The sequence below is a fragment of the Pelmatolapia mariae genome, linkage group LG9, assembly GCF_036321145.2.
Source record: "Pelmatolapia mariae isolate MD_Pm_ZW linkage group LG9, Pm_UMD_F_2, whole genome shotgun sequence".
Lineage (NCBI taxonomy): Eukaryota > Metazoa > Chordata > Actinopteri > Cichliformes > Cichlidae > Pelmatolapia > Pelmatolapia mariae.
In genome coordinates this window covers 26,419,831-26,446,656 of record NC_086235.1, presented here as the reverse complement: position 1 = coordinate 26,446,656, position 26,826 = coordinate 26,419,831, and the positions used below count along the sequence as shown (strand labels likewise).

General features: G+C 39.5%; 1 protein-coding gene and 2 long non-coding RNA genes across 3 annotated transcripts in view; 1 reads left to right on the top strand and 2 right to left on the bottom strand.

Moving 5' to 3' along the window:
* The window catches only part of LOC134634171 (B-cell receptor CD22-like), a 40,270-nt gene extending 16,309 nt beyond the window's left edge, over nucleotides 1-23,961 (top strand). The window contains exons 5-9 of the mRNA XM_065471653.1: nucleotides 19,959-20,264; nucleotides 20,565-20,825; nucleotides 21,441-21,531; nucleotides 23,201-23,338; nucleotides 23,886-23,961. Coding sequence (XP_065327725.1) covers nucleotides 19,959-20,264; nucleotides 20,565-20,825; nucleotides 21,441-21,531; nucleotides 23,201-23,338; nucleotides 23,886-23,961 — 872 coding nt within the window. The remainder of the gene's footprint in view (nucleotides 1-19,958; nucleotides 20,265-20,564; nucleotides 20,826-21,440; nucleotides 21,532-23,200; nucleotides 23,339-23,885) is intronic.
* Nucleotides 4,975-5,861, bottom strand: LOC135933562 (uncharacterized). Its single transcript, XR_010573812.1, has 3 exons — nucleotides 5,491-5,861; nucleotides 5,264-5,365; nucleotides 4,975-5,023 (listed from the first exon to the last, which is right to left on the bottom strand). It is a non-coding gene; the product is annotated as an uncharacterized LOC135933562 (long non-coding RNA).
* On the bottom strand, nucleotides 6,053-6,615 carry LOC134634668 (uncharacterized). Its single transcript, XR_010094862.1, has 3 exons — nucleotides 6,517-6,615; nucleotides 6,194-6,311; nucleotides 6,053-6,097 (listed from the first exon to the last, which is right to left on the bottom strand). It is a non-coding gene; the product is annotated as an uncharacterized LOC134634668 (long non-coding RNA).
* Nucleotides 23,962-26,826: the final 2,865 nt, after the last annotated feature.

The following is a 26,826-nucleotide window of genomic DNA, read 5'->3' as shown; positions in this document are numbered from 1 at the left end:
CAGGACGGTAGCTCTCGAGGACTGGGATTGGGCACCCCTGAACTGATGAAGAAAATGCACATTAAAGATAATATAAACTTACTGAGTGAAGTAATATCAAGAGGATTCCTTTAGCTCCTATTGGGTTGGTTCCTTGATCAATGCAATACAGAATCATTAATCTGGTTTTATGTAATGTCCTTAAAACATGTCAAAATGAGGCTCACTAGTCTGTGTGGCCTCCACATGCCTGTATGACCTCCCTACAACACCTGGGCATGCTCCTGATGAAGTGGCAGATGCTCTCCTGAGGGATCTCCTCCCAGACATTTTGTGGTGCAGTTGGTGGATGGAGCGAGACATGATGTCCCAGATGTCCTCAATTGGATTCAGGTCTGGGGAATGGGCGGGCCAGTCCACAGCATCAATGCCTTCGTCTTGCAGGAACTGCTGACACACTCCAGCCATATGAGGTCTAGCATTGTCTTGCATTAGGAGGCACCCGGGGCCAACCGCACCAGCATATGATCTCACAAGGGGTCTGAGCATCTCATCTCAGTACCTAATGGCAGTCAGGCTACTTCTGCCGAACACATGGAGGGCTGTGCGGTCCCCAAAGAGATGCCACCCCACACCAAAACTGACCCAATGCCAAACCGGCATGCTGTAGGATGTTGCAGGCAGCAGAAGGTTCTTCACGGCGTCTCCAGACTCTGTCCCAAGTGCTCAGTGTGAACCTGCTTTCATCTGTGAGGAGCACAGGGCAGGAGTCGGGCCCTCATACCACCCTCATGGAGTCCATTTCTGACCATTTGAGCAGACGTGCACATTTGTGGCCTGCCGGAGGTCATTTTGCATGGCTCTGGCCTTTCTTTCCTACTGCACAGTACCTTCCCTTACCATTTGTTTCCTACTCTTTTACTTCTTCTTTGATGACGGTTGTCTTTCTAGATAAGCAATTTCATTTGCTCTGGGGCGAGTCAGTGGCTCGGGTGCATTCGGGGACTGTCAGCTCACCAGTGTGCTGGCATGCTTCTTAACAAACATACCGCTACAGCAAACATATCAATTGTACTTGCTGATTTCTTCGACAAAACACTGAACAAAAAATTTACTTGTGAGTGTGCTGCCTCGTGCTTTTAAATTTTGTGATAATTTGATCAGCCCAGAAAGCATCCCATAAATTAAATTATGTTAGTCTATCTGAACATGTACACTAGTCATTAAATTACATGGGAAAGCATGATTATGGGTAAACAACTGCACCAAGGAAATTCCATTTTTCTTCTCAAAATGTAAAATGTCTGTTGAAAAATCACATTAAACAGAGATGTGATTAACTTTTTATTTTACCAAAAATAACATCAAGGATGACACAATCAGTCTTCATCAGAAGTGCTCAAATCACTCTCAGTGGCATCGTCTGGAATGTCTTCCTCCTCCTCCGAGTCCATTTCCAGGAGTGGTTGGTAGCTGAGGATTCTCTTGTACATGTCCTTTACTTTGAGCATTTCAGCTTTCAGTTCACTTTGTTTTTTTAAAACCAGGCTATGGAGTCCCTTCTGTGCATCCGCCGACATGCCAACAAGGGAGGCTGTAAAAAGAACAAAACAAATAAATATGAGTGAAGTAAGAAAAACAAACCAAAAAAAAAAAAAAACCCCTCACCTCATAAACACAAGGAATTAGGATCCTGTAATTAAACTTTTTTTAAAGGGAGAAGGCAGTGTTAGCTAGCAATCTAGATATAGGTAAAAGATCCAGTAAGACTTTAGCATCTGCTCTTATTTTCCATCGATTCGTCAAAAAAATGAATAAATAAATAAATAAAGTGCTTACAGTCTGAGGAAATTGTCCCCAACACCACAGATCGCATTCGCAACACTGTCCAGTGATGCCGCATCTCCCTGCAAAGGATCATCTCGTCCTCTCTCAGGCGCCTCACAGCCATCACCTTCTCAAAGACCTTTCTCTTTGTCTGGAGGTCTGCAGCAGCTACAGTTTAACAACATCAGATGGGAAAACATAGTAGCACGTTATGACTCAAGAACCAAACATTCAACTACTGCTCAGATACTGGGAGTTTATTTAAAAAGGATATTTATAAATCAAGAGCTTACGTTCACTTGTGCTCTGCCAGGGCCAAATGTCGGTCTGGATGAGGGCATCACTGGATACGATTTGCTTTGTTGGTTCAGCAAGCTTGTTGTAGTCGTCAACAGCAGCCGCCAAGCGTTTCTTCTCATCTAAGATGACCTTGCGAATTCTGTGTCGCCTCTTGTTGCTATCTGTAAATAATCATAAAAAAATTCACACCTTCACATAATGTATATATTTACATTTTAATCTACACTCATCAATTTGTTTGCTAGAACATGCATCACATCCAGATTAAACAAACCTGGATCTGATTTTATTCTGTTTACAAAGTAGCTGTACAAGCTGTACAAACTAAGTATCAAACAGTCCATTTCAAAGAAACTGGGACGTACCATTTTGTCTGTAAAGACTTTGTGTTCGCACTCTGATGATGACGACAAGCTCCTCTATTCGTGCCTGCAACGCTCCAAGGCTGCCATCAGTTTGATCAGTTTCTAAGTGAGAGGAATATTAATCAGAATACAGGATGAGTAACAGTCACCAAACTACAGTGGACTCTGTAATCACTGACTTGATGACATTCATTATAAGACATCTGTAGCCTTCATGTGCTGCATTATCATTAGATAACAAGTATGTCGGTGTTCAGGTTTATAAAACCAACTAGTACGACATCATTTCAACCCAGGTTCAATCCAATTTGATGAAACGCAACAACTCTGCCATAAATTCTGCTTGTACAAAACTTATTTTTCATTGTTTGTTGACACTGTCAGAAAGATATTAACTCTACCTTAAGTTCTTTAATGAGGCCATGGTGGGTCCTATGGTGCATTATATTGAGACTCACCTTCAGCCCATTTCTGCACATCGGCCACCCATTGCTGCAGTGTGTCGTCATCCACACCCAGCTCATTTTTGGTCGCATTCAGGCTCTCCACTTGTTCTCTAAGGATCCTTATGATCTAAGAATACATTAATAAATGTCATTCACATTGATGTTTTTAGAGTACAGGTGTTTTTCCCCCATTACCACACACATTAAAATGGTTTTTGAAAAAAAAAAAAAAGAAAAAAAGAAAAAATCACCTTGAGATATCTCTGGCTCAAAGTGCGGCCCAGTTGTTCCACTTTCCTTTTGTTCCAACCCAAAGCCAGGAGGGTCAGCATGTCTGTTCGCCCTGCATTTCAATTAGTATACAAATAAGAATTAATGAGCAAGATACTGAGTGGAATCTCAGACACGAACACATACCTGCTTTAGACATGTACTTCGTTGTGATGGCCGCCCTAGACAGGAAACTGTTTACTTGTTCCACCTCTTCTCCAACTGTTGAACCGGCCCCATCCTGAAACGCACCTCCCCATTTGATCTATAGAAAGGAGGTCACAATACATGACTGCTGAATTCATTCAACCTTATAACAAAATGTCTCAAACTAATCCAAAACTACAAGCTGCAGTATACCTCGCATTTCCAAGTGTGAGCCTTTGCATGCATGACGGAGAGAAAAGGACGCATTGACAAGAGGTTCCTCAGCTCAGGGCACTGCTGAGCCACCTTGGTTAAATAGGGGAAATATTTACAGGCCACATCGGAGCAAAGGAACGTAATATGTCCTGGGACGTTAGCTGCCAACTTCCTCTGGAGAAAAAGGGGGTAAGCAAAGATCTCCCCTCGAAACATGTTCAATGCAGCTAAGAGGACTCCGTGGCGACAAACAGCTATTTCCATGCCCTCTTCATCCAACTTCCCAGTGGACTTTTTGGACGACTCCTTTGCTGCAGTCCAAGATGAAGATCCGCACAACCCTTTCCCCGGGACCTATACACTCAAAGATTTTAACATAAAAGACATGACATGATTAAGCCCTATCAGGGACAAACTTTTTAAAACAAATGCATAACAATTAGCTGAATTAGTGTTAAGTCACACAAGACCTCATATCTCCCCAGGACAGCACTGATAACACAAAATAAAAATCATGTTGTTGTTGTTTGTTTTTTTAAATACACATGGTGACAAAAGAAAGTATACATTAAGATAAAGTAAAGTAAATAATATTACGACAACACCAAGAGAAAAATAAAATAAATATCCACCCATCCATATATGTATACACACACACACACACACACACACACACACACACACACACACACACACGAATGTGTATATGGTTATGGCATTAACGTCATTTTAACAAGATTAACGCTAACAGCACTAATATATATATGTGTATCTTACATGATTTGTATGTCTCTGGATGTATTTCACAAACTCAGCAACGTCCTCATCTTTTTCAATGAAGACACCTTCAAAGTTCCCCTGCTCTGAAGTGCTGGACAAACACAGTGACAGTTGTTTGAAAAGAAACATTAAAATACATTTTTCTACAAATCCATATTTGATTTATGTACACAATGCATAACGTACCTTGCATTAGATTGAAAGCGATAAAGCTTACGGTTTCCATCAACTGAGACGGCAAGCATGTCTGGAGTGCAGGCAGGGCAGCTAAAGCATGGCTCCTTGCACATCCTGTCCACCTCAAACTTTACAGCACTCCACTCCAAGAAACTTCTACTGAAGGCATCAGCTGATATTCGGCCAGTCTTTTAATAGAGGGCATACAACAGAATATTCAAGGACAGTCATCATAAACATTGATTTGCACAATTTCCTTAAACTTGGCAAATTTAGAAACTCACCCTTCCAAAATGGGCTGTTCATCATCCAGCATTTTGACAAATGCCTTAAGTGACATCCCTGGTGCAGCCTTCTTAATGTCATAGAAAGACTGAAAGACATCCATTGAAAACAGGGTGCAGAAATTTAAGGTGCCAGGCCAATATCCACTACCCAGGATGTCCTTAACTGAGGAGGACCACATTAGGCCACAGCTGGTGCATCTCACCACTGGCAGTGCAAGGTTATAACGGCCTTTAGAAAGGATAAGGATAAATTCAGTCATGGCTCAAAGCATTCATTTTTTTCATGTTGTGAGGATTTCATGTTGTTTTCAAATTGATCTGGTAAATCCAAATGACCTTTGACAGGTGCCCACATACATACATACTGCGGGCCGAGGGCAATTCAAACCAAGATAGCAATGCACAATTTGCAATTAAACCTCCAAACACATCTATTGTGTATGTAGTGTGTGACAAAAGGGCAACTTACCATTTATGGTTACAAGAGCCACAATTGAGCCGGGTGAAACCTCAACGTTACCTGCTGGGCAGTCACACACATGGTCTGGCCTTTGGACAGGCAACAGCCGAACTAACATTAAAACACACAATATATATATAAAAAGAATTGGAAATTAACTGATACACAATAAATATACAATAACAGCACCCACTCATAGTACATAGCAAGAAACGCATAAGACTTAAAAACCGTACCAATTGGCTTGTGAAACTCTGATGAAGGCTGCAAAAACCCTCCTGTTACTGCCTCTCTGTTGTGCAGGACAAAGCGTGTGTGAACTGCAATATCACAGTCAGCACAAAGGAATGGAAGAGGCAGGCAGTCCAGACACCTCACAACTACTTGTTTGCCACACTGACACACACGGTGTGACTGTGGATCCAGAGTAGCTAACATATTGTCTATAAGACAAGGCCTGGCCTCTTTCCACTTTTGCGAGGACACCATATTTCTGATCGCCCAGTGAGTAGCAGCTGACTCAGACGACGTCTCACAAGTCATGGCTGCGTCCTCTTCTCCATCCTCCAACAACTGAAGGAGCTCCTGACGAAGCACCTCAGTTCCATACACTAACAGAAAAAAAAAGAAAGAAAGGAAGAAACTCTTCCACATAGTGAAAAACACCCTAGGCAGTATGTTTCTTAGGACTGCACAAAAGCCCTGCCTAACTCAACTATAACAACAAATATAAAAGTAAACAGAAATCACAATATATACAAGAAGGTAAAGTACCTTTTGTTGGGTTGACACTGGCAACATAACTAGTTTCTTCACGTGGACATTGATGCTGATCTCTGGACACTGGGGGGAAAAAAGAGATTGAAGAATATTTAATTACTGAAATTGTTTGGTGAAAACAAGTTGTGAGATAAAATCAGTGGTTGTGTGAACACTGACCACCTGGCATGCAAGTAGTACTTCGACTGGTTGATGGCCTTTGAGGAATAAAATCTCCCTGTCTGTCACGTTTTTTCCAGCGCACTGGTCTTGGCTGAGGTTCACTCTGTGCATCATTCTACCAATTAACAAGGAACAAAGGGAACACCTAAAATACAGTCTATGATTAAAGCAAAGATTATCAAACATCTTAAGTTTACCAACTTAATTTGACATAAACTTGTATATACACATATATAAAAATTTATTTAAAAAAATTATTAATAAAATAAAATAAAATAAAATAAAATTAATAAAAATTAATAATATAACGTTTACTTTACCTGCATATCTTGAAGGAGTTCGTCAGCAGCCTGAAGCTCTTCCTCCAGCTCGGGATCCTCTGAATCACTCATTTTCAAGCTAAAGAGGAAAGAGATTTTGCAGAACTCAGTGACATAAACAAATAACTAACGCAACTCAAATGATTTTCAGTCTTGTTGCTCCGGTTAACGTTAGCAATTAACGTTAGCATCATCAGTTTATAAAGAGCTAGCAGAACTCTTAGCGCAAAAACTGCTTTACGCACCATGTGAGGGTATTTTGCAACACACAAGTCCTTTAATGTTTGTAATAGATTTAATCCATCATCGTTGGATTAAATGGCTAATGCTGCAGTAGCCACGTGTAGTCGTTACCTAGCAAGCATGCTGACGGTAGCTGTAGCCATTTTTAAATGCATTAAATCGTTTCCGAGATCAGTCACCTCTGTTTGTTTGAAGCTTTTACGAAAAACAAACTTTGAAACACACTTCAAGGTATTACTTTAAATATATGTATTTTTTACATACCTGCATTAGAATCAATCAGTTCCGCCTCATTTTCTTATTCTTATAAATGGGTCTCTCCGTTCTCCCATCATCCTTTGCTTACACCGGTTGCGTCTGATTGGTTGGAGCCGAGCGCATCCAAAACTAACAGGAGTGGTGAATTAATCTATAAATGTGTTTTACGTGTGAAATGAAAATAATAAACCTAACAAAGGATTATGTACGTTAAATCTGCGCACTTTCAGATCGTGAATCACTTTGAAAAACACTGTGTGATGGCCACAACATGAAGCGATTTTATTGTTGAATTATCAGTGATACTTTCATGTGTTTTTGTTGAGAAATGTTAACGATGTCATTAAAAGAAAGCATTAAATTCGGGAGAAAACCCCGTTCGCGGAGAGGGTCCCCGGTTCTATAGTTAGATTGTGCTTCACGGCGTCATGTTTCGCCGTGACGGGGTTATTATTTGGTGTAAATGGATGGCTGGAGCCTCTGCTTGAAGCGTCTCTGATCGCCGCGAGCGGGATCATATTGGAATGAATTGACAACCCACAGCGTCACATAAAAACGTGGAAGGGTACCTTTAGCGTCAGCATGAGAAGTTAAGGGACGTGACAAATCGTCAGTATTTTACGCCTCGGGAGTGAGAACGGGTTGGACGTTCGAGGCCTCGCAGGCAGTCCGTACCATGTGACTGATTCAGGAACTGGCTCGCCGATTCGCGCCAGATTCGAAATAAAATGAACAGCAAAACACAGCTGATTTCCCCCATCACATTGTGTTGTGGAATTGGATTACGTATGTGCTACATAGTTACTTGAGCATTTCTTCTTCGATGGAACCAGCAAGGAAGAGATTTTTTTTTTTAAATCTCATCTCTCCTAATAAAGTATGCACACAGTAATAAATATCACAATTGATAAGTACCATAATATAAATAAACAACACTACAGATCCTATAATCTAATTTCTGTCTTTTAGTTTTTTAAAAAGTGAAGCGCCACACACTACTTTGTGTCATTATCCCGATGTACATAAGCATGATTACACAGTTACACAATCATACCAAAACTATCTTTTGTATCAGACATACTGAGACAATATTCGGGATAAATAACCATGAAAACAATTTATTTATTCAGTTTAGAGGTTTACACATCACATCATTATAATCAAAGAGCCTGTTTCACTTGAATCGTCCCCTTGATGGCGCAGTAGAGCAAATGAATCATCACAATGCTTCGAACCATGGGTCGACCAGATGGATGGAAAGCTTCAGTTCATCACGAGGCTTCATCTCACCGTCACTATGTACGATGAGTTATAATGGCTGTTTGTTAGCCGCTGGCTTCACCATTGGCAGGTGAAGTTAAGACAATGATTTTGTCTTAAAAAATTGCAATTAAGCATTTGCAATAACTAGCAATGAGTCTCACTGTGGGAAATCTTGGCCCACATATCTTTGCAGGATTATTGCAATTCAGCCACATTGGATCGGCTTCAGTTCAGTCTTTGACAAGGCTTCGCAAAAGTCTTTATTTTGTTTCTTTTAAGCCATTCAGAACACACATGTGGTGTTTTTTGGGTCATTGTCCTGCAGCAGAACCTGTATGCTTCAGCTTGAGGTCACAAACAGATGACCAGACTTTGTTCTTCAGAAGAGCAGAGATGGAGCTGTGAAAATATCTGAGACAGAAGCAGAGACAGAAGAGACTCTCAGTTTTTCATGTAAGACAATCATTTTTTTTGTTCTGCCAAATAATCTTGATTTATGGGATATAATTTATTTCTTTTCTTTTTTTTAATCTTGTTAGCTAAACATGGTTCACAGGATTTCTTTTTTTCTTCAGATGTTCCTGAAGACACCTCAGCATCCATCAGTCCATCAGGTTTGGTGTCAGCAGGCAGCTGGGTGAAGCTGACCTGCTCCAGCAGAGCCAAACCTCCAGTCAGCAGCTTCACCTGGTTCAAGAAGAGCAGAGATGGAGCTGTGAAAGTATCTGAAGGAGAGATTTACAGCTTCAATGTAACAGATGGAGGAGTTTATTACTATGTGGCCACTAATGATCTGGGTGTCACAGTCGTGCGGAGGCAGACTGTATAGAGTGACGTAGAAGACCCAAAATGCATACAAAATGGAACGCGGAACAAAACTTGTATCAGGAGGCTGAGGCTTATGAGGCTAGTAAAAAAAGGTATAAACAAAGAGCAAGGCAAATTGAAGTAAAACTAATATTAACCTAAACTGGGAGAACTACACAAACAACATGAAAAACCTGCACATGAAACCTAACTAGTGATGGCCCGCTTGAAGCTGACGCTCCGGTGCGTGTGTCAAAAAAATCAAAACACTGCTTCAGATTCACGTGATCAGTGACGTCCGAAGCTTCATTTAGAACATAACTGCTTTGGTATCTGATTCAATTGTTTATAAGGAAGTGAATCATTCACGGGATTTGTGGAGTGTTTTGATGGTGACAGATTTTTACTGAGAGATTTGGAGCCAGCAAGGAATAGAGGAGTTTTTGTTGTGTGGGAGTATTTTGAGTTGATTTTGGTCAATCGGGTGGGTTTTCCAGTTTTGTGTTCTTGTTGTTTGCTTTTGTTTTGTGCGTGTTTATTTTATTTGACAACGGGAAAAACTTAAAATGTCAAAAATCTGCTTTTCATAATATAAATATCATTAAATAACTTTAGAAAGACTTCCATTTGACTCTTTACAATTAATGTTATAAAAAGACATATTTTATTTTTTAAATAATCTTAAAATGTTAGTCTGCCAAATGTGCAGCAATTTAATTTATTTATTCTCTTTAGCTGATAGTTTGTGGGGCCCAGGTAGACTGTATAACTGCATCTCTACCAGTTTCTCTGCACTCCAGCCTCTTCTGTGCCATGTGAAGGGATTTTCCTTAAGGCAGGAGAAATTATCTCCACGAAAAGAAACAGGTTCGGCCATCACACAGTGGAACAAATTTTCTTCTTAAATACAAATGAAAAAGGGTTACCTTAAATGCATCATGTTGTAATTTGCAAGTTCATAAGCATTTTCCCTTTCCAGTTCACAATCAATTCTACCCCCAGGTCAAAAATATGTCTAGGAAAATTTCCCTAATATAATATTATTTATAAATATACCTGTCCGGCGATTAACTGCATAAGTACATGGAGGCAGGACCTCACAGCAGAAGCATACTCCATAATGTGTTGTACATTATTATATGTATATTATATGTAATGCGGTATTTATCAATTATTGTATTTATCAACATCAAGAAGTCACAAGTAAAGAAAGACCACACAATGGTGCATGTTTAAACAAGGAGAGTTTACTGGTCAAAATTATTTATTAAAGAAATAAACAACATTTTTGTCACCCCAAAAAATACACGTTTAAAGCAACACAACCGCGGCCTAATATCAGACAGAACTCCACTCTGTAGAGTGGGCAATCATAATGAAGCAGTTGGTTTTAGTTTGTGGATTCAAGCTGCTCTTCATATTTTTGGCCACCAGATGTCACCAGAGAGGACTGTTTTGAAAAGCTTCGAGTAATGAACCGTTTTTCAATACAAGCTTCAATGCTTCAGAAAGCTTCATTTGGCCATTACTACTAGAAACATAGCGTGGAGCACATGACATGAACAACAGACGACCTGACAAAAAATGAACAGAAACACAGACTAAATACCGACAAGGGTGATTAGGGGAATGGGAAACAACTGACACTAATCTGACATAACGAGACAAAGGAAGCAAAGCTGACTACACTGACATAGGACACAGACCTTCGAAATAAAACAGGAAACAGAATGGAAAGCAGACATGACAATACAACTTCACAACATGGACAAGTAGACAAGAAACATGAAAGACTAACACAGAGGACCTAAGTGAAGCATAACTAAACTAAAGGCAACCAAAAGATAATCCAAATTACTCAACATAATAAAGGAATAACTTAAGAACTCAATATGTAAACTGAAAATACTGGGTCAGAGACCCAGGATCGTGACACTGGGTAATCAGACATCAGCACAGATTCACGTGACTGTTGCAGCTAAAAGCTGAAGCTACTGATGTGTTATATTCACATATCTTCCTTTTTTGTGTCCATGAAAGCTATGTTAATATGTAACTTCAAGTGGTAATCAAATCAAACATTTTGCATCAATATGTCAACATTAAACTGTAAATCGATTTGGGAAAGTAACAAAAAAACACAAGCGACACAAGAAAAATACAGACATTTTCTAAACATATTTTATTTTTTTTATTATTTATTTTTGTAAGGACGATAAAAACGCAAGAATGAACTTTAGCCTAAAATTAACCTACAAGACACAGTAGAGCCACTTTCATATCATTAGAAGAAAAACCCCACAAAAACTGGTAACAAAATAACAGTAGGTGATAATAATAATAATAATCTCAAGTCACACTACTCTACAATAACCCAAAGAATTAAGACTCAAGACTGATATGTCTCAAACTGACGACTGGAGTTAGCTGCATCTAAGTGAGTGAAGAGAAAACAGGACACAGCCACATAGAAAGCATCATAGTCGTGTCACCTCAAGGGGCTGTGTTTAATGTGAAATGTTCGATTTTCTTAATCTCGTTGCCTTGTAGATGAACAGTCAGGAAAACTGTTTGGTTTCTGCATTGTAGTGAAGACTGTGGGAATCATACTGCTTGTGAGCACACTGGTCTTATTTGAGTGGTGAGTCAGCTGCATCTATGATAGTCAATTATAACTATTTACAGGCTATCTGGCTTAATTTCACTTCTATTTTGAGTCTATTAAGTAGATTTTTATTATTCATAACTACAAAAATAAACCAACAACTGGTTTCTTTTTAATTTGTTTTTTCTTCAGCTGGTTTAGATCAAAACACTTCAACAAACCAGAAACAGAAACCATCTGCATGAACGAAGCTGCATCATAATCCAAAACAAGTGTCTGCAACAGGAGGACAAGAAGTCTTGGAGATTAGCAGTGTTAACATCTGCATGCTGACAGAAACATCTGTATAGTACTTAAAGTAATGTTAACATTTGTGAAATCTACTGTTTAAGTTTAACTAACACCTTTTGCATGCAAATCTGTTATTTGCCTTAACATTTGCCGACAGCTGCTTAAAAATAATTACTATCTGGATCTATTTCAAGACTCAGCTGTCTGCTGTTGCTGCACAACAATGACACTGTACTTATTGTGTGTTACTGTGTATATGATATGATATGGTGAATGATAAAGTGTTTGTTTGTGGCTGATTTACTTCACTGGTGAAGAACTGATGAATTAAAAACAGAACCTTACTGAGGAAGTTCTGCAAACATAGTTTCTTTCATCTCTGCCAGTACAGACATGCAGCCTCTTACAACATTTCTTCATCATGCGTTCGGTGATTCTGTGTACTGATTCTTTGTGTGTGTTCACTTTTTAAGATATTGTTTGTTCAGTAAATGTAAGGCTGTAAGGCTGTCTTGCGTTTACTATGACCTTGTGTCTCTTGAACAGGAAGCGCTGTCTGTCTCTTTTTGTGAGCTCTTCCCTCTAATGGCGGTCAAGTGTGTCAGAGTACAACAGGAAAATATCTTGGTGTGCAGTGCTGCAAACCAGTTAATGAGAGCAAACATTTTTACATATCAATGCTTAGACCGGAACCCTGACCAATAAAACAAAAAAGACATTTTGTCAAGTTATTTGTGTTGGATGCTAGCTACCTGCTAAGCTTAGATAATGTATTTGTTACAAACTGGATGGCTGATGTGTTTGAGGAGCAGACCCAAAAGCAGAAAACAAGAGGGAGAGTAACAAAGTTTAACAAAAAGCGAGCCTTTTATTCTGGCTGTTAAAAAAATGTAGAAACAAAAAGGCAAATAAACTATACCACCGAACTAGTGAAGCTAAAGCCAGACATGAAATGTACAGCCACTAGTGCTTTGTGTACTAAAGCTGGTAGGCCTAAATGTCACCCCAGAAAATTGTTTTGCATACAAGGAGGAGGTGAGCAAGTGAATCAGAGCTCAGGGCACAGAGACTGAGCAGGTCTTAAACAGACCATTTATTCCAGAGAAGGAAGAAAAAAGGAATTAACAAACACAGTTTTAAAAGATACTTATGCAATAAAAACTTTCTCTGTATGCTAAAGTCCCTGTTGACAGGAATAAATATACTGTACGCACCAATACACAGTGAGATCAAGACAACACAAACCATAAAACAAATACAAATTTCCACTGTGTGACACATAAACCTGAGAAAAACTGAGACTTGAGACAACGTGAATTCCAGGAGAATGAGACAAGAGACACACACGATTTTCCAGAAGCCTTAAAATAAATATGGTCAGTACAACCAATGCTCCCCTTTAGATTCACCCCTGCCTGCTCCAAGTATGATTGTGATGTGGGGCGGATGATGTCAGCAAGCTACCAATTTAAACACCGTATCAGATAAGTGTAAACGACACTGGCCCTGTATTTACTTGGTATTGGATCAAAACCAAAAATTTGTAGTGTGGCACAGCACTACTGTGAATGAAAGAAAGTGTGAATGTTGAATGTTTTTGTTGAAATGTCCAGGCAAGTATATATATGTTAAATGACAAGATATACATGTTTAAACCACATGAATTAACAAAAAGCTTCAGGTTCTTGATTTCTATATTACAATTCTTCATAATTAAACAATAAGAAGAAGTAGTCTGATGTCTTGTAATAATTATGAAGCTATAATTTGAAATACAACAAAGTATCGGTATCAGATCCGTATTGTTGACACCACCCTGAATTTAGCTTTGTATCGCACATAACTAGCCTATATCAGTTTGATATTTTCCACGATTAAACTCTGATATGTTTTCAGTCTTCCTTTAATGTTTTTGAGCAGTGTACACAATGCTGTAAAAAAGAGTTTCCCCCCTTCCTGATTTCCAATTTTTTGTATGTTTGTCGCACTTAAATGTTTCAGATCACTAAACAAATGACAGACAGAGATAACACAAGTAAACACAAAATGCAGTTTCTAAATTAAGGTGTTTATTATTAAGGGGAAATTTTTTTTAAACCTGCCTGTGTGAAAAGTGATATCTTCCTAAATATATTAGCTGGTTGGGCCACCCTTAGCAGCGACAACTGCAATCAAGCATTTGCAATAACTAGCAATGTCTTTTTAGTAATTGTCTTTTACGAAGCTTCGGAGGAATTTTGGCCCACTCATCTTTACAGAATTGTTCCAATTCAGTCACATTGGAGGGTTTTTGAACATGAACTGTCTGTTTAAGGTCATGCCACACCATCTCAGTGTCATTATGTTTAATCTTTGACAAGACCTTAAAAAACTATTTATTTCGTTTCTTTTAAGCCATTCAGAGCTGGACTTGACGGTATGTTTTTGATAATTGCCCTGTTACAAAACCTGTGTGCTTCAGCTTGAGGTCATGAACAGATGACCAGACTTTGTACTTCAGAAGAGCAGAGATGGAGCTGTGAATCTGAAGTATCTGAATATTAAACAGGGGTCTAACCCTATACAGTGGAACCCCGACTTATGAATACCCCATTTAACGAAAAATTCAAGTTACGAAGGCACTTAACGGCAATATTTCTGCCCGCGTAACGAAATCCGCTGGCTCTGATTGGCTGAGCCCAGAATGCCTACAATGCCCACAATGCCTTCCGAATCATGTGACAACCCCCTTGGCTTTCGTACTTGTGCTTTGCTGTTCCACTTGAACGACGTACTGTTGTTGCAGTTAGCAATTAGCCTATAGCCTATCGTTCACTCAAAAGCTGCCTTTTCTGTCATTCTCTCCCCCTCCCCCTCCTGTTGCTACTTCAATCATGAAACTGATCGATGATCAGCTGATCGGCTTGTTTATTGCCCACTTTGCGCCAGAAAGAGGAAACCGCCGGATGTCGCGCTAAACAACAGCAGCACGTTTAAGCTTGATCAGCTGCTGTTAGAATTAATTTAATATTAATTTTATAGTATCACCTGATGTTTGCTGGAGCCACAGCTGTAAAAGCTGCTGGTCATGATGTCGGTTTGGATATGTGGTGAGAGGGAAACATGAAGATGAAACCAGGAGATGTCCTTACTGAATCATCAGAGCTGAACAGGTGATGGGGAAACAGGTTTACCTTTTAGGTGACATGAATGAGTTGAAGGGAAGTTATGAGCTGTTTCTGAGAGACAAATAACACCAGGATCCTTTTCTATGTAGCTGACAGCTGGTAACTGTGCAGGGGCGGGTCTAGCAAAGTTTTGCCAGGGGGGCCAGGTAGGGCATTAACAGGGAAAGGGGGGCACAAAGAAATACTTTTCTTTCTTATTCTCATTTAAAATGTCTGGCTTTTATTAAATAATTATCTGAATCTTACACCCAAAGTTTTTATCTGATGTAAAATGTATAGAAATCATACATATATACCAACAAGACAGTGTACATCACTGTCACAACAGTGTTTGTTTTCATTCAAAGGCTTTATGGCTTTTCCTGTAATACCTGGTGGGCCGGTCTCTAGTCAAAATACCCGGGCCGATTTTTTTGTCCCAGTCCAGCCCTGGGCACGACACGCAGTGAGTTAATCTCACTGCGTGTCATCAGAAAGGTTGCATAGCTCGCATAGACACATTGGTTGTGCCCCTTCTTAATGACGGTATCTTAGCTAACAACCCCAACTACCAGATTCAACTTGTAATTGGCTAAACATAACTTAGCCTACCGGTGAGAGGGACGTTGTTAGCTTTCCACATTCCGACACTTCAAAAGCTTCAGGAGCTGTGCACTCAGCGCAGCATCAGCACCACGGAAATACACGGATACATCCGTAGACTCGAGACAGAATTCACAATGCGTTTTTGGGACTTTCAGGTGTATGGACCAATGTTTTCTTTTCTGATCAAACCAGAAAACTTTAAAGAGCAGCTAGACTTGTCTCGCATTAACTGGCTGAGTTAATGCCAGTTAATGCAACATCGAAGCAGCTGGAATCCATAGCTGTGCGTGTTCATGGAGGTTGCATTTTCACCTGCTGGACATCACTACCTGACAGGTTTAACTGTCTTCAGAACATTGCAGAGGCCTTATTGACAGTATTTGGCTCTACATATCTGTGTGACCAGATTTTCTCTCACATGAAGAGTGTCCTCAGGTAGCCGTCTGAACACTGGACACTCAGAGACCTGAGTCTCTGAGTGGGAGACCAGAGATCACATTATCATGTGTATTAACAAACATGCCATATTGGCTCAGTTTATTTTTCTTATCATTGTTGTGAGGAGACCATAAATAGCATTTGCATTTTCTGTTGTACAGTGCATTTGCTGTTGTGGAGTTCTTGTTATGGATAAAAAGTCTTTTTTTGCTTCAAAATAGCTGATAACTATTCGCTGATAGCTGCCAACATCTGCAAACAAATATAACTCTATAAAGTTGTTCTATATAGTGTGTAACTGTTAATATAGAGCGTTATTAAATTTATTGCTAATGCAATCATATGGCACACTGGCTTCTGAGGAAATTTTAGATGGCACTTGTCATCAGAAAGGTTGCCTACCCCTGCTCTAAAGAAAAACAAACCCTGCTCCTGCTGCAGGTATTACTATGTTAATGTTAGTTATAAGAACTGCTTTAAAACCTGTTTGGACTTTAGACTTTAATGTTGTTTAGACTTTAATATAGATATAACTGGTTAGTATATGATGTATTTGATGACTGATATGGACTACACTTTTATCACTGATGGTATGAAATTTACACTTCAGTAGTTTGCTTCTCTTCAGAGAGCTCTGAGTTTGATTCATGTGTTCATATATGTGCATAAAAGGCTGACTAAATCACTAGAGATCATATTTAGATGACATCACGTGTGGAAGAAAGAAAATTGCAAAGGTTTGTCACAGAAATTTGTGTGCCTGTACTCACACAGGTGGCAGAAACTTTGACTGATAATAAACTTCCCCAATGTGTTTAAATGTTTCTGCTTTTATTTAATCAGTCATTTATTGGTTGATAAATAGATTTACATGCCAGCCAAAAGCTGCCATGTAAATGGGTTTCTCTGCTATGTCTGGAGTGGTTCTTTTAGTGCCAACAATAAATCATATATCGTGAGAAGCTTCACCACAATAACGACAGTTTGTTGTGCAGTGACATCAGGTGAGCTTAATAGTTACAATTAATTATTTTATATCTGCTGCACAAAAACAAACAAAAAATCCCCCAAAAACCTGGGGCACTATGACCCTGTCACAGTTCGCTTGAGGACTCACACGCAGGACTCAGAAGCTTAGAGGCACACAGTAGACATTTACTATAGTTCCACCAGGTGTATATACAAATAGTGCAGGGGTGATGCTATATACAAAGCGGTGACAGGGAAAATGGCTCCGGGGGAATCCAGGTAGGGAAAAAGACACTTGCTCCTCTTCAGACAATCTCCACTCGCGATCAGTCTCTCTCCAAACACTCACAAAAACAGGAATCCACTCAGGGAACACAAGGTCGGGTCCAGGGGATCTATTTACAGAACAAACACACGTTAGAAGGATTGCACAGAGAAACAAAAGTGAACTTGCTCTGAGCTAGGCTGCACTGATGCGAGTCACACGCAACGATCCAGCGAAGAGTAGAAGCCACTCCCTGGCTTAAATTCTGCCTGCACTGATGAGGCCCAGGTGTTTCCTCTTCAGAGGGGCGTGGGCCGAGGGCGTGAACCCGCACTGAGTTCTGCCCTGGCAAGAGAGAGATAGAGAATGTGAAAGGGAGAGGGAGAGACAAAACCACTAATCAGCGGCCTGCTGATCCTCCGGGCCGTGACAGACCCAGGAGGAGAGCAAGATATGTAAAGACGAGTGAAGGCTACAAAGAACTCTGAGGTGAAGAAACTGAAGAAAATACGAGAACTGTAGTGAAGTAGCATTACATTAACAAGAAATACGCACATGAAACCTATAAATGTGTCTCTTTTACAGTTTAGTGAAAGTACACAAACAACATCCGGCTGCTTTTTAAGTTCAGTTTTTGTCTTAACTTCACCTGTGCTAACTATTTTCAGGTGATTTCCTGTGGTTATAACAAGAAGCAGAAGTTGAAGGAGGAACTCTTTTTTCCACAAAAACGGTAATAGTTCTGCAAAATGTAATCTCCACATACTTCAGCTTTTTAAATGTGAGTCTTTATGTTCGTGCCAACATGTTTTGTATCTTCTTATGGGATCTGTTATTCATATGGGAGCAATCTTGAAATAAATGTCCAGCTACCATTGGGTGAAATGCTGTAGGTTATGGATGTATACAAAAAGTGTGACATGTTGTTAAAAGTGATCAGAATGTTCAGTAAGACAAGAAAAGCACTGTGTAAATCCAGCCAGCAAACTGAGAAGAAACATATCAAAAAGGGGGTTTGGGGGCTCAAATGATTAAATTGGCACCTGAGGTATTATTTCAGTGAGTGTGGGAAACACACATGAAAAATTTCCCACCACTGCCTTGAATGCACAGACTACAGTATAATGAAGATCAGGAATAAAGTGGTAAGAAAAAGCCAATTAAGAAGACAACTGATGGAAATGAGGAACAGGTTATCGTGTGAGGGAAGAGTCAGCACAGGTGAATGTAGAAGCAGGCAGGTGGGAGTGGCAGCATCTGAAGTGAGAGCAGAGTGCATGATGGGAACATAAAAAGCAGACTCACTGAATAAAGAAAGACAGAAAACCAAAAGCATCACAGGTCTGTTTGCTTTGACATTACAACATCTAAACAGAGAAGTGTTTCACTCGCTCTATTTCTGCTGAAATCTCACATTGACTTTTACTTTGTCGTCTCTCGTCTGTAGCAGTCTGATTATTTGGTAAGACATTTGTTTTTACATTTTAGTAATTGTGTTTATTACAAAAAAAAAACACCTTATTAAAGACATTTTCTGGTTTGATATTTTATGTGTGTAAATATATATCTTTTTTCTGTACAGGTGATGAGTTTTGTCACAGTCCAGTCTGTGAACATCATGACAGACATCGTGTTACTGAGTCTCCTCTTTATTCCAAGTGAGCCGTCTTATTTCAGTCATTTACAGTCTGACAGATCAGTGCAGATAGAGATAAGTTAAGTGAAACATTTTATTCTGAATGTGTGGACAGAACAGGAGAAAAAAGCAAACCCATGACACTAAAAGTCAGTTTTGTAAATATGAATTTTCTCTTCATTTAGATTTACACATTTTAATTTTGCTCTCTGGATTCCCAGACTCTTTGGCCGCTTGTTCTCAGGATTCAAACCTGTTCATCACTGCACCAACAGAGATGGAAGCTCTGAGTGGATCTTGTTTACAAATCCCATGTAAATTTAGTGAAACTGGAGCAGAAAAGTTTGACAGCACAAGATCAGTTTTTGGAGTTTGGATTAAAAATGATAACAACATTAAAGCTCATCCAGAAAACGTGATTTTCAACAGCAGTGGGACGGTTAACATCTATCCAATGAATATTACAGGAAACCTGAAGGAGAAAAGCTGCACCACTCTGTTTTCCAATTTAACCACAAATTATACAAACACATACTACTTCAGAATTATGAACTGGCCGTTCAGATCAACAGCTTTTTGTGAACCTGTTCAAATAACAATTAAAGGTAAGAGAGTTTTGATGTTAATATTAACCAATGAAAAGTCTAATTATATTATTAACAGGTCAGATGTCACAGAAATATACCTATTCAAATATTTTCTCTCTCTATTTTTTGTTGTTAAACACTACCATTATGTTAATGTTTGGAGAAACAGTTTTGTTCTTCTTTGGCTCTTTGACAGTTAAAAAAGTAAATGCTGAGTCTTTTCAGTTTTATGATTTTTGAATGTAAAATTAAATTATTATATATTTTTTTGAAATTCTGTCTTTCCTGTATTATCAGTGTACAAACTATGTTTCATGTGAAACCCTAGATTCTCCTTGGAGGCCCAGTATTACAATCCCAGGTGATCTGAAGGAGAAGGAGTCTGTCACTATAACCTGCTCAGCTCTCACTCCCTGTCCACACTCCCCTCCTCAACTCACCTGGAATCTCCAACAAGACTCTCACAACGAAATAGAGGAAAACACAGATGGAAGCTTTACAACTAAAATCCAGCAGACCATCACTCTGTCAGACACACATGATGGAAAGAAGATCAGCTGCTCTGCCAGATATCCTGTGAACCAAGGAAAAGACACCAAGACAGCAGAGACAGAAGAGACTCTCAGTGTTTCATGTAAGACAATCAGAGTTTGTTGTTGAACTGAATCATATAGGACAGTGGTTCCCAAACTTTTTTTGCTGGGCCCCCCTTTGTTTACAAGAAAAATGTTCGCGCCCCCCCTCGCACGCGCACACGCGCGCACACATCCTCCAACCACGCACACCCATATTTTGCTCCATTGCGGTTTATTTCACACCTCAAACATTTAGTAAAAGATTAAGCAAATACAAGTAATCTGCAATAAATTACAGGTAGTAATATCCTGCCAACTAATCATAATTTATGAGATATCATTTTCTTTCTTTTTCTCAGATGCTCCTAAAGACACCTCAGCATCCATCAGTCCATCAGGTTTGGTGTCAGCAGGCAGCTGGGTGAACCTGACCTGCTCCAGCAGAGCCAAACCTCCAGTCAGCAGCTTCACCTGGTTGAAGAAGAGCAGAGATGGAGCTGTGAAAGTATCTGAAGGAGAGATTTACAGCTTCAATGTAACAGATGGAGGAGTTTATTACTGTGTGGCCACTAATGATCTGGGTAATCAGACATCAGCAGAGATTCATGTGACTGTTACAGGTAAAGGCTGAAGCTACTGATGTGTTGTATTCACATATTTTGTGTCCATGAAAACTAACATTAATATATAACTTCAAGTGGTAATCAAATGCATTTTGCATCAATATTTCAACATTAAACTGTAAATTTATGTCAGAAAGTAATTGTCTTACATAAAGTGCTTAAAAAGAGACAAGAAAAACACGGACATTTTCCAAACATATTTTAATTAATTTTTTTTTTTTTTAAAGGACGGTAAAAAACCTATAAAAGAAACATTAACTTTATCCTAAATTAGCTGAAAAAACACAGTACAGCCACTTTCATCATGAAAAGAACGAATGCACAAATAAAAAAAAAACGGTCACAAAATAACAGAAGGTGATAATATTAACTTTTCTAGTCACACTACTCTACAATAAGCCGAAGAATTAAGCCTCAAGACTAGTCTGAGGCAAAAATGATGACTGGGGTTTGCTGCAAGTTAGCTGTATCTAAGCAAGGGAAGAGAAAGCAGCACACAGCCACAAAGATAGCATCCTAGTTGAGTCACCTCAGGGGGCCGTGTTTGATGTGAAATGTTCGTCTTCCTCTTATTTAATCATTTTGTAGCTCTAAAATCTTGCTGCCTTGCAGATGAACAGTCAGGAAAACTGTTTGGTGTCTGCATTGTAGTGAAGACTGTGGGAATCACAATGCTTGTGATCACACTGGTCTTATTTGAGTGGTGAGTCAGCCGCTTCTATGATAGTCATTTATAACTATTTACAGGCTACATGGTTAATTTCACTTCTATTTTGAGTGGATTAAGTAGATCTTTATTATTCATAGCTACAAAAATGAACGAAAAACTGGTTTCATTTCAATTTGTTTTTTTCTTCAGCTGGTTTAGATCAAGACAGTTCAACAAACCAGAGACAGAAACCATCTACATGAATCAAGCTGCATCATAGTCCAAACTAGTGCAACAGGAGGACAAAAATCTTGGACATCAGCCGTGTGAACATCTGCATGCTGACAGAAACATCTGTATAGGATCAAAGTAATGTTAACATTTGTGAAACCTACTGTTTAAGTTAACTAACATCATAGCGTGGTGTTGCTGCACAACAACGACACTGTACTTATTGTGGTGTTACTGTGTATATGATATGATATGATGAATGATAAAGTGCCTGTTTGTGGCTGATTTACTTCACTGGTGAAGAACTGATAAAACAAACAAAGTTTCTATCAGCTTTTACAACAACATTTCTTAATCATGTGGTCAGTGATTCTGTGTACTGATTCTTTGTGTGTGTTCATTTTTTAAGATATTTTTGCGTGCTTTAGAGACAGAAAAATTCACATCACAGGTCTCCAAAAACCCAGTTTCAAAACTGTTTTACATATCAAGGCTAAGTAGCCACTCTTTTATTGAGGCCAGAACTCTGACCAATAAAAAAAATAAAGTTTTTGCCAAGTTATTTGTGTTGGATGCTAGCTACCTGCTAAGTTTAGATAATGTATTTGTTATGACCTGGGTGGCCGGTGTGTTTGAGGAGTGGACCCAAAAGCAGAAAACAAGAGGGAGAGTAATGAAGTTTAACAAAAAGCGAGCCTTTTATTCTGGCTGTTAAAAAAATGTAGAAACAAAAAGGCAATGGCGACAAATAAACTGTGACCTGAACTAGTGAAGCTGAAACTAGACATGGCATGTGTAGCCACTAAAGCTGGTAGGTCTAAATTTCCCACCAGAAAGTTCTTTTGTATACAAGGAGGAGGGGAGCAAGTGAATCAGCGCTCAGGGCACAGAGACTAAGCAGGTCTTAAACAGACCATTTATTCCAGAGAAGGCAGAAAAAATGGAATTAACAAACACAATTTTAAAAGACGCTTATTCAATAAAAATGTTCTCTGCATGCTAAAACCCTTGCCGACAGCAAAACATACGCACTATTGAAGAAATAATAAAATACAATGTTTCACATAAACTAACAATTCCCCATCCCCCAACCCCGTGATACCATTGTCCAGCCACGCTCGGGTAAATGTTCCTTATATTTAAAACCAGGGAAGGAATTCCTCTTCTTAAATAGAGACCACACCAGCCAGAAAGCCAAGGAGGAACCTCCTATCTCGGCCCTGTCTCTGCCTGATGGGCAGCACAGCCCAGCCGCACTCCACAATTTGAGCTTGATTACTGTAAACGCAGCCTCCCTCGTAGCACCGCCTTGAAACAGACAGACATTGGCCAGCTACATAGTTGGCATGGCCGCTGCGACCCTCCCCTGACAAAGCTGCACTGGGTGCACAACAGTGGGGAAAGCGATTCTCACTTACCTATGCAAGCATAGGTGCACCTCTGCCCTGCTGTCGATTACACGCGTCGTCTCCCACTGTCACCCCTCTTGCAGGAATGGACTGGACTGCCGTGTTACGGTGGCCGGTCCGTCTGCGAATGACCCGTCGCACCCCAAGATCAGGCAACAGGTCCTTCTTTTCCCACACTGGCTTTTTTCCTTCATCTCTGCGCTCACCCTGTCCTTTAACAAGTCAGTTTGGTGGCTAAAGGCCGCCTCAGGGCACACCCACAGTTCAACAAGTGCTTGCTATTGTCCACCCAGTCCACAGTGGATTAAAAGGATATCATGCAACAACACTGAAACATGCAATATAAATATCAGGGTAAAACCATGCAAACAAAATCAGTACTGTACACACCAATACACACTAAGATCAAGACAATACAAACCATAAAACAAACACAAATTTCCACTGTGAGACACATGAACCTGAGAAAAACTGAGACTTGAGACAACATGAATTCCAGGAATACGAGGCAAGAGAGGCAGATGATGTTCCGAAAGCCTTGAAATAAATATGGTCTAGTACACCCCATGCCCCCCTTTAGATTCACCCCTGCCTGCTCCAGGTATGACTGTGATTTGGGATGGATGCTGTCAGCCGTCAGCAAGCTACCAATTTAAACATCGTAGCAGATAAGTGTAAATGATATGATACAACCCTGACCTCCAACGCCGGCTGAGCAGCTCCCTTGCGCCCTCTGACCTCCTCTCCTGCTTGGCTGCTTTCCTCCAGGGAGCAGGAACGGGTGCAGGCACCTGCTGAGCACCAGTCGCTCCCACCTGCAAGGTGGGTACGGGTGCAGAGGTAGACTTTGCCCTGGCTGGCCTCACACACTGGACCAGCACAGGGGCGGATCTAGAAAGGTGGCATGGGGTGGCATGCGCCACCCTAAAATGATCTCTTGCCACCTCTAGTGCCACTCTAGTTTTGAATTTGAAAGTGTTGTTTATTAAGATAAGATAGCATTAACACTTTTAAAGTGGAATGAAGGTGAGTGTTATTAACACTCTGTGTGCCGCATCTCCAAATCACATGACCAACATGCAATTAAGCTGACATAGCAACAAGCTGCAACCACGCTGAGTTTCTATTTCAGCTTGTGTTGAAAGCCTATATCAGTTTGATATTTTCCCCCATTAGACTCCGATATGTTTTCAATATTCCTTTAATGTTTTTGAGCAGTGTATACAATGCTGTGAAAAAGTGTTTCCCCCCTTCCTGATTTCCAATTTTTTGTATGTTTGTCGCACTTAAATGTTTCAGATCACTAAACAAATGACAGACAGAGATAACACAAGTAAACACAAAATGCAGTTTCTAAATGAAGGTGTTTATTATTAAGGGGAAAGAAAAATTCCAACCTACCTGTGTGAAAAGGGATATCTTCCTAAATATATTAACTGGTTGGGCCTTAGCAGCGACAACTGCAATCAAGCATTTGCGATAACTAGCAATGTCTTTTTAGTAATTGTCTTTGGAGGAATTTTGTCCCACTCATCTTTGCAGAATTGTTCCAATTCAGTCACATTGGAGGGTTTTTGAGCATGAACTGTCTGTTTAAGGTCATGCCACACCATCTCAGTGTCATTAAGTTAAGTCTTTGACAAGGCCTTAAAAAACTCTTTATTTCTTTTCTTTTAAGCCATTCAGAGCTGGACTTGACGGTTTATTGCAAAACCTGTGTGCTTCAGCTTGAGGTCATGAACAGATGACCAGACTTTGTACTTCAGAAGAGCAGAGATGGAGCTGTGAATCTGAAGTATCTGAAGATTAAACAGGGGTCTAACCCTATATAGGAAATTGTGACAGAAACTTTTTCCTGCACTTCTGTGAACTGTTATAAACTAATATTTAGGTTTTTAGTTTTATTTATGAAGTAAATGTCTTCATTAATATAAAGCATCACACACCATTTAATAGTTTAACATCTACTATGATATAATACAGTGAAGCCATCTGGCATTTTATATTGCCTCCACATATTTTCAGTTTCCTCTCTTTGGGAGTGATCCTTTCTCTAAAGAAAAACAAACCCTGCTCCTGCTGCAGGTATTACTATGTTAATGTTAGTTAGAAGAACTGCTTTAAATCCTGTTTGGACTTTAGACTTTATTGTTGTTTAGACCTTAATATAGATGTAACTGGTTTGTATATGATGTATCTGATGATTAATATAGACCATACTTTTATCACTGATGGTATGAAATTTACACTTCAGTAGTTTGCTTCTCTTCAGAGAGCTCTGAGTTTGATTTGTGTGTTCATATATGTGCATAAAAGACTGACTAAATCACTAGAGATCATATTTAGATGACATCATGTGTGGAAGAAAGAAAATTGCAAAGGTTTGTCACAGAAATTTGTGTGCCTGTACTCACACAGGTGGCAGAAACTTTGACTGATAATAAACTTCCCCAATGTCTTTAAATGTTTCTGCTTTTATTTAATCAGTCATTTATTGGTTGATAAATAGATTTACATGCCAGCCAAAAGCTGCCATGTAAATGGGTTTCTCTATTAATCTGGAGTGGTTTTTTCTATGACCCAGGAGGAGAGCAGGATATGTAAACACGAGTGAAGGCTACGAAGAACTCTACACTGAGGTGAAGAAAATACGAGAACTGTAGTGAAGTAGCATTACATTAACAAGAAATACGTAAATGAAACCTATAAATGTGTCTCTTTTACAGTTTAGTGAAATTACACAAACAACATCCGGCCGCTTTTTAAGTTCAGTTTTTGTCTTAACTGAACCTGTGCTAACTGTTTTTAGATGATTTCTTGTGGTTATAACAAGAAGCAGAAGTTGAAGGAGGAACTCTTTTTTCCACAAAAACAGAAATAGTTCTGCAAAATGTAATCTCCACATACTTCAGCTTTTTAAATGTGAGTCTTTATGTACATGCAAACATGTTTTGTATCTTCTTATGGGATTTGTTATTCATATGGGAGCTTGAAATCTTGAAATAAATGCCCAGCTACCATAGGGGTAAATGCTGTAGGCCAGCGGTCCCCAACCTTAAGGTGTCGCGGATAAATACAACAAAATAAAACTAGTACTTTTCACAGGTGAAAAGACCCAGGAAAACCGAGTTAACGATAAAAACGATAACAAAATAACCCTGAAAAACGATAAAAACCCTGAAAACCATACATTTCACACCTGAGCCTCAACTCTCGCGGCCCGGTACCAAACGACTCACGGACCGGTAACGGTCCGAGGCCCGGGGGTTGGGGACCGCTGCTGTAGGCTATGGATGTATACTGACAGTGTGACATGTTGTTAAAAATGATCTGAATGTTCAGTAAGACAAGAAAAGCACTGTGTAAATCCAGCCAGCAAACTGAGAAGAAACATATAAAAAGTGTTTGAAACGCACGAAAGGTTTCCCACCACTGCTTTGAATGCACAGACTTCAGTAGTTTGAAATAAGCAGCGCTTGTCTGGGGTAACACAGGTCGTGATACTGTGTGATAACACGTTTGTCTCCAAAAACAATTATTATAAAAATACATTTATGTTACAGTGTTGTGACAGAATGATTGTGAGCCAACAGCATGTCTCAGGAGTGAGATATAAGATTTTAATTTAAGGGAAAAATGCAAGGTCAAAAAGTCAAAGCAGCCAATAGTCACAAATAATGAAGATCAGATTGTAGGACAGACAAAAGTG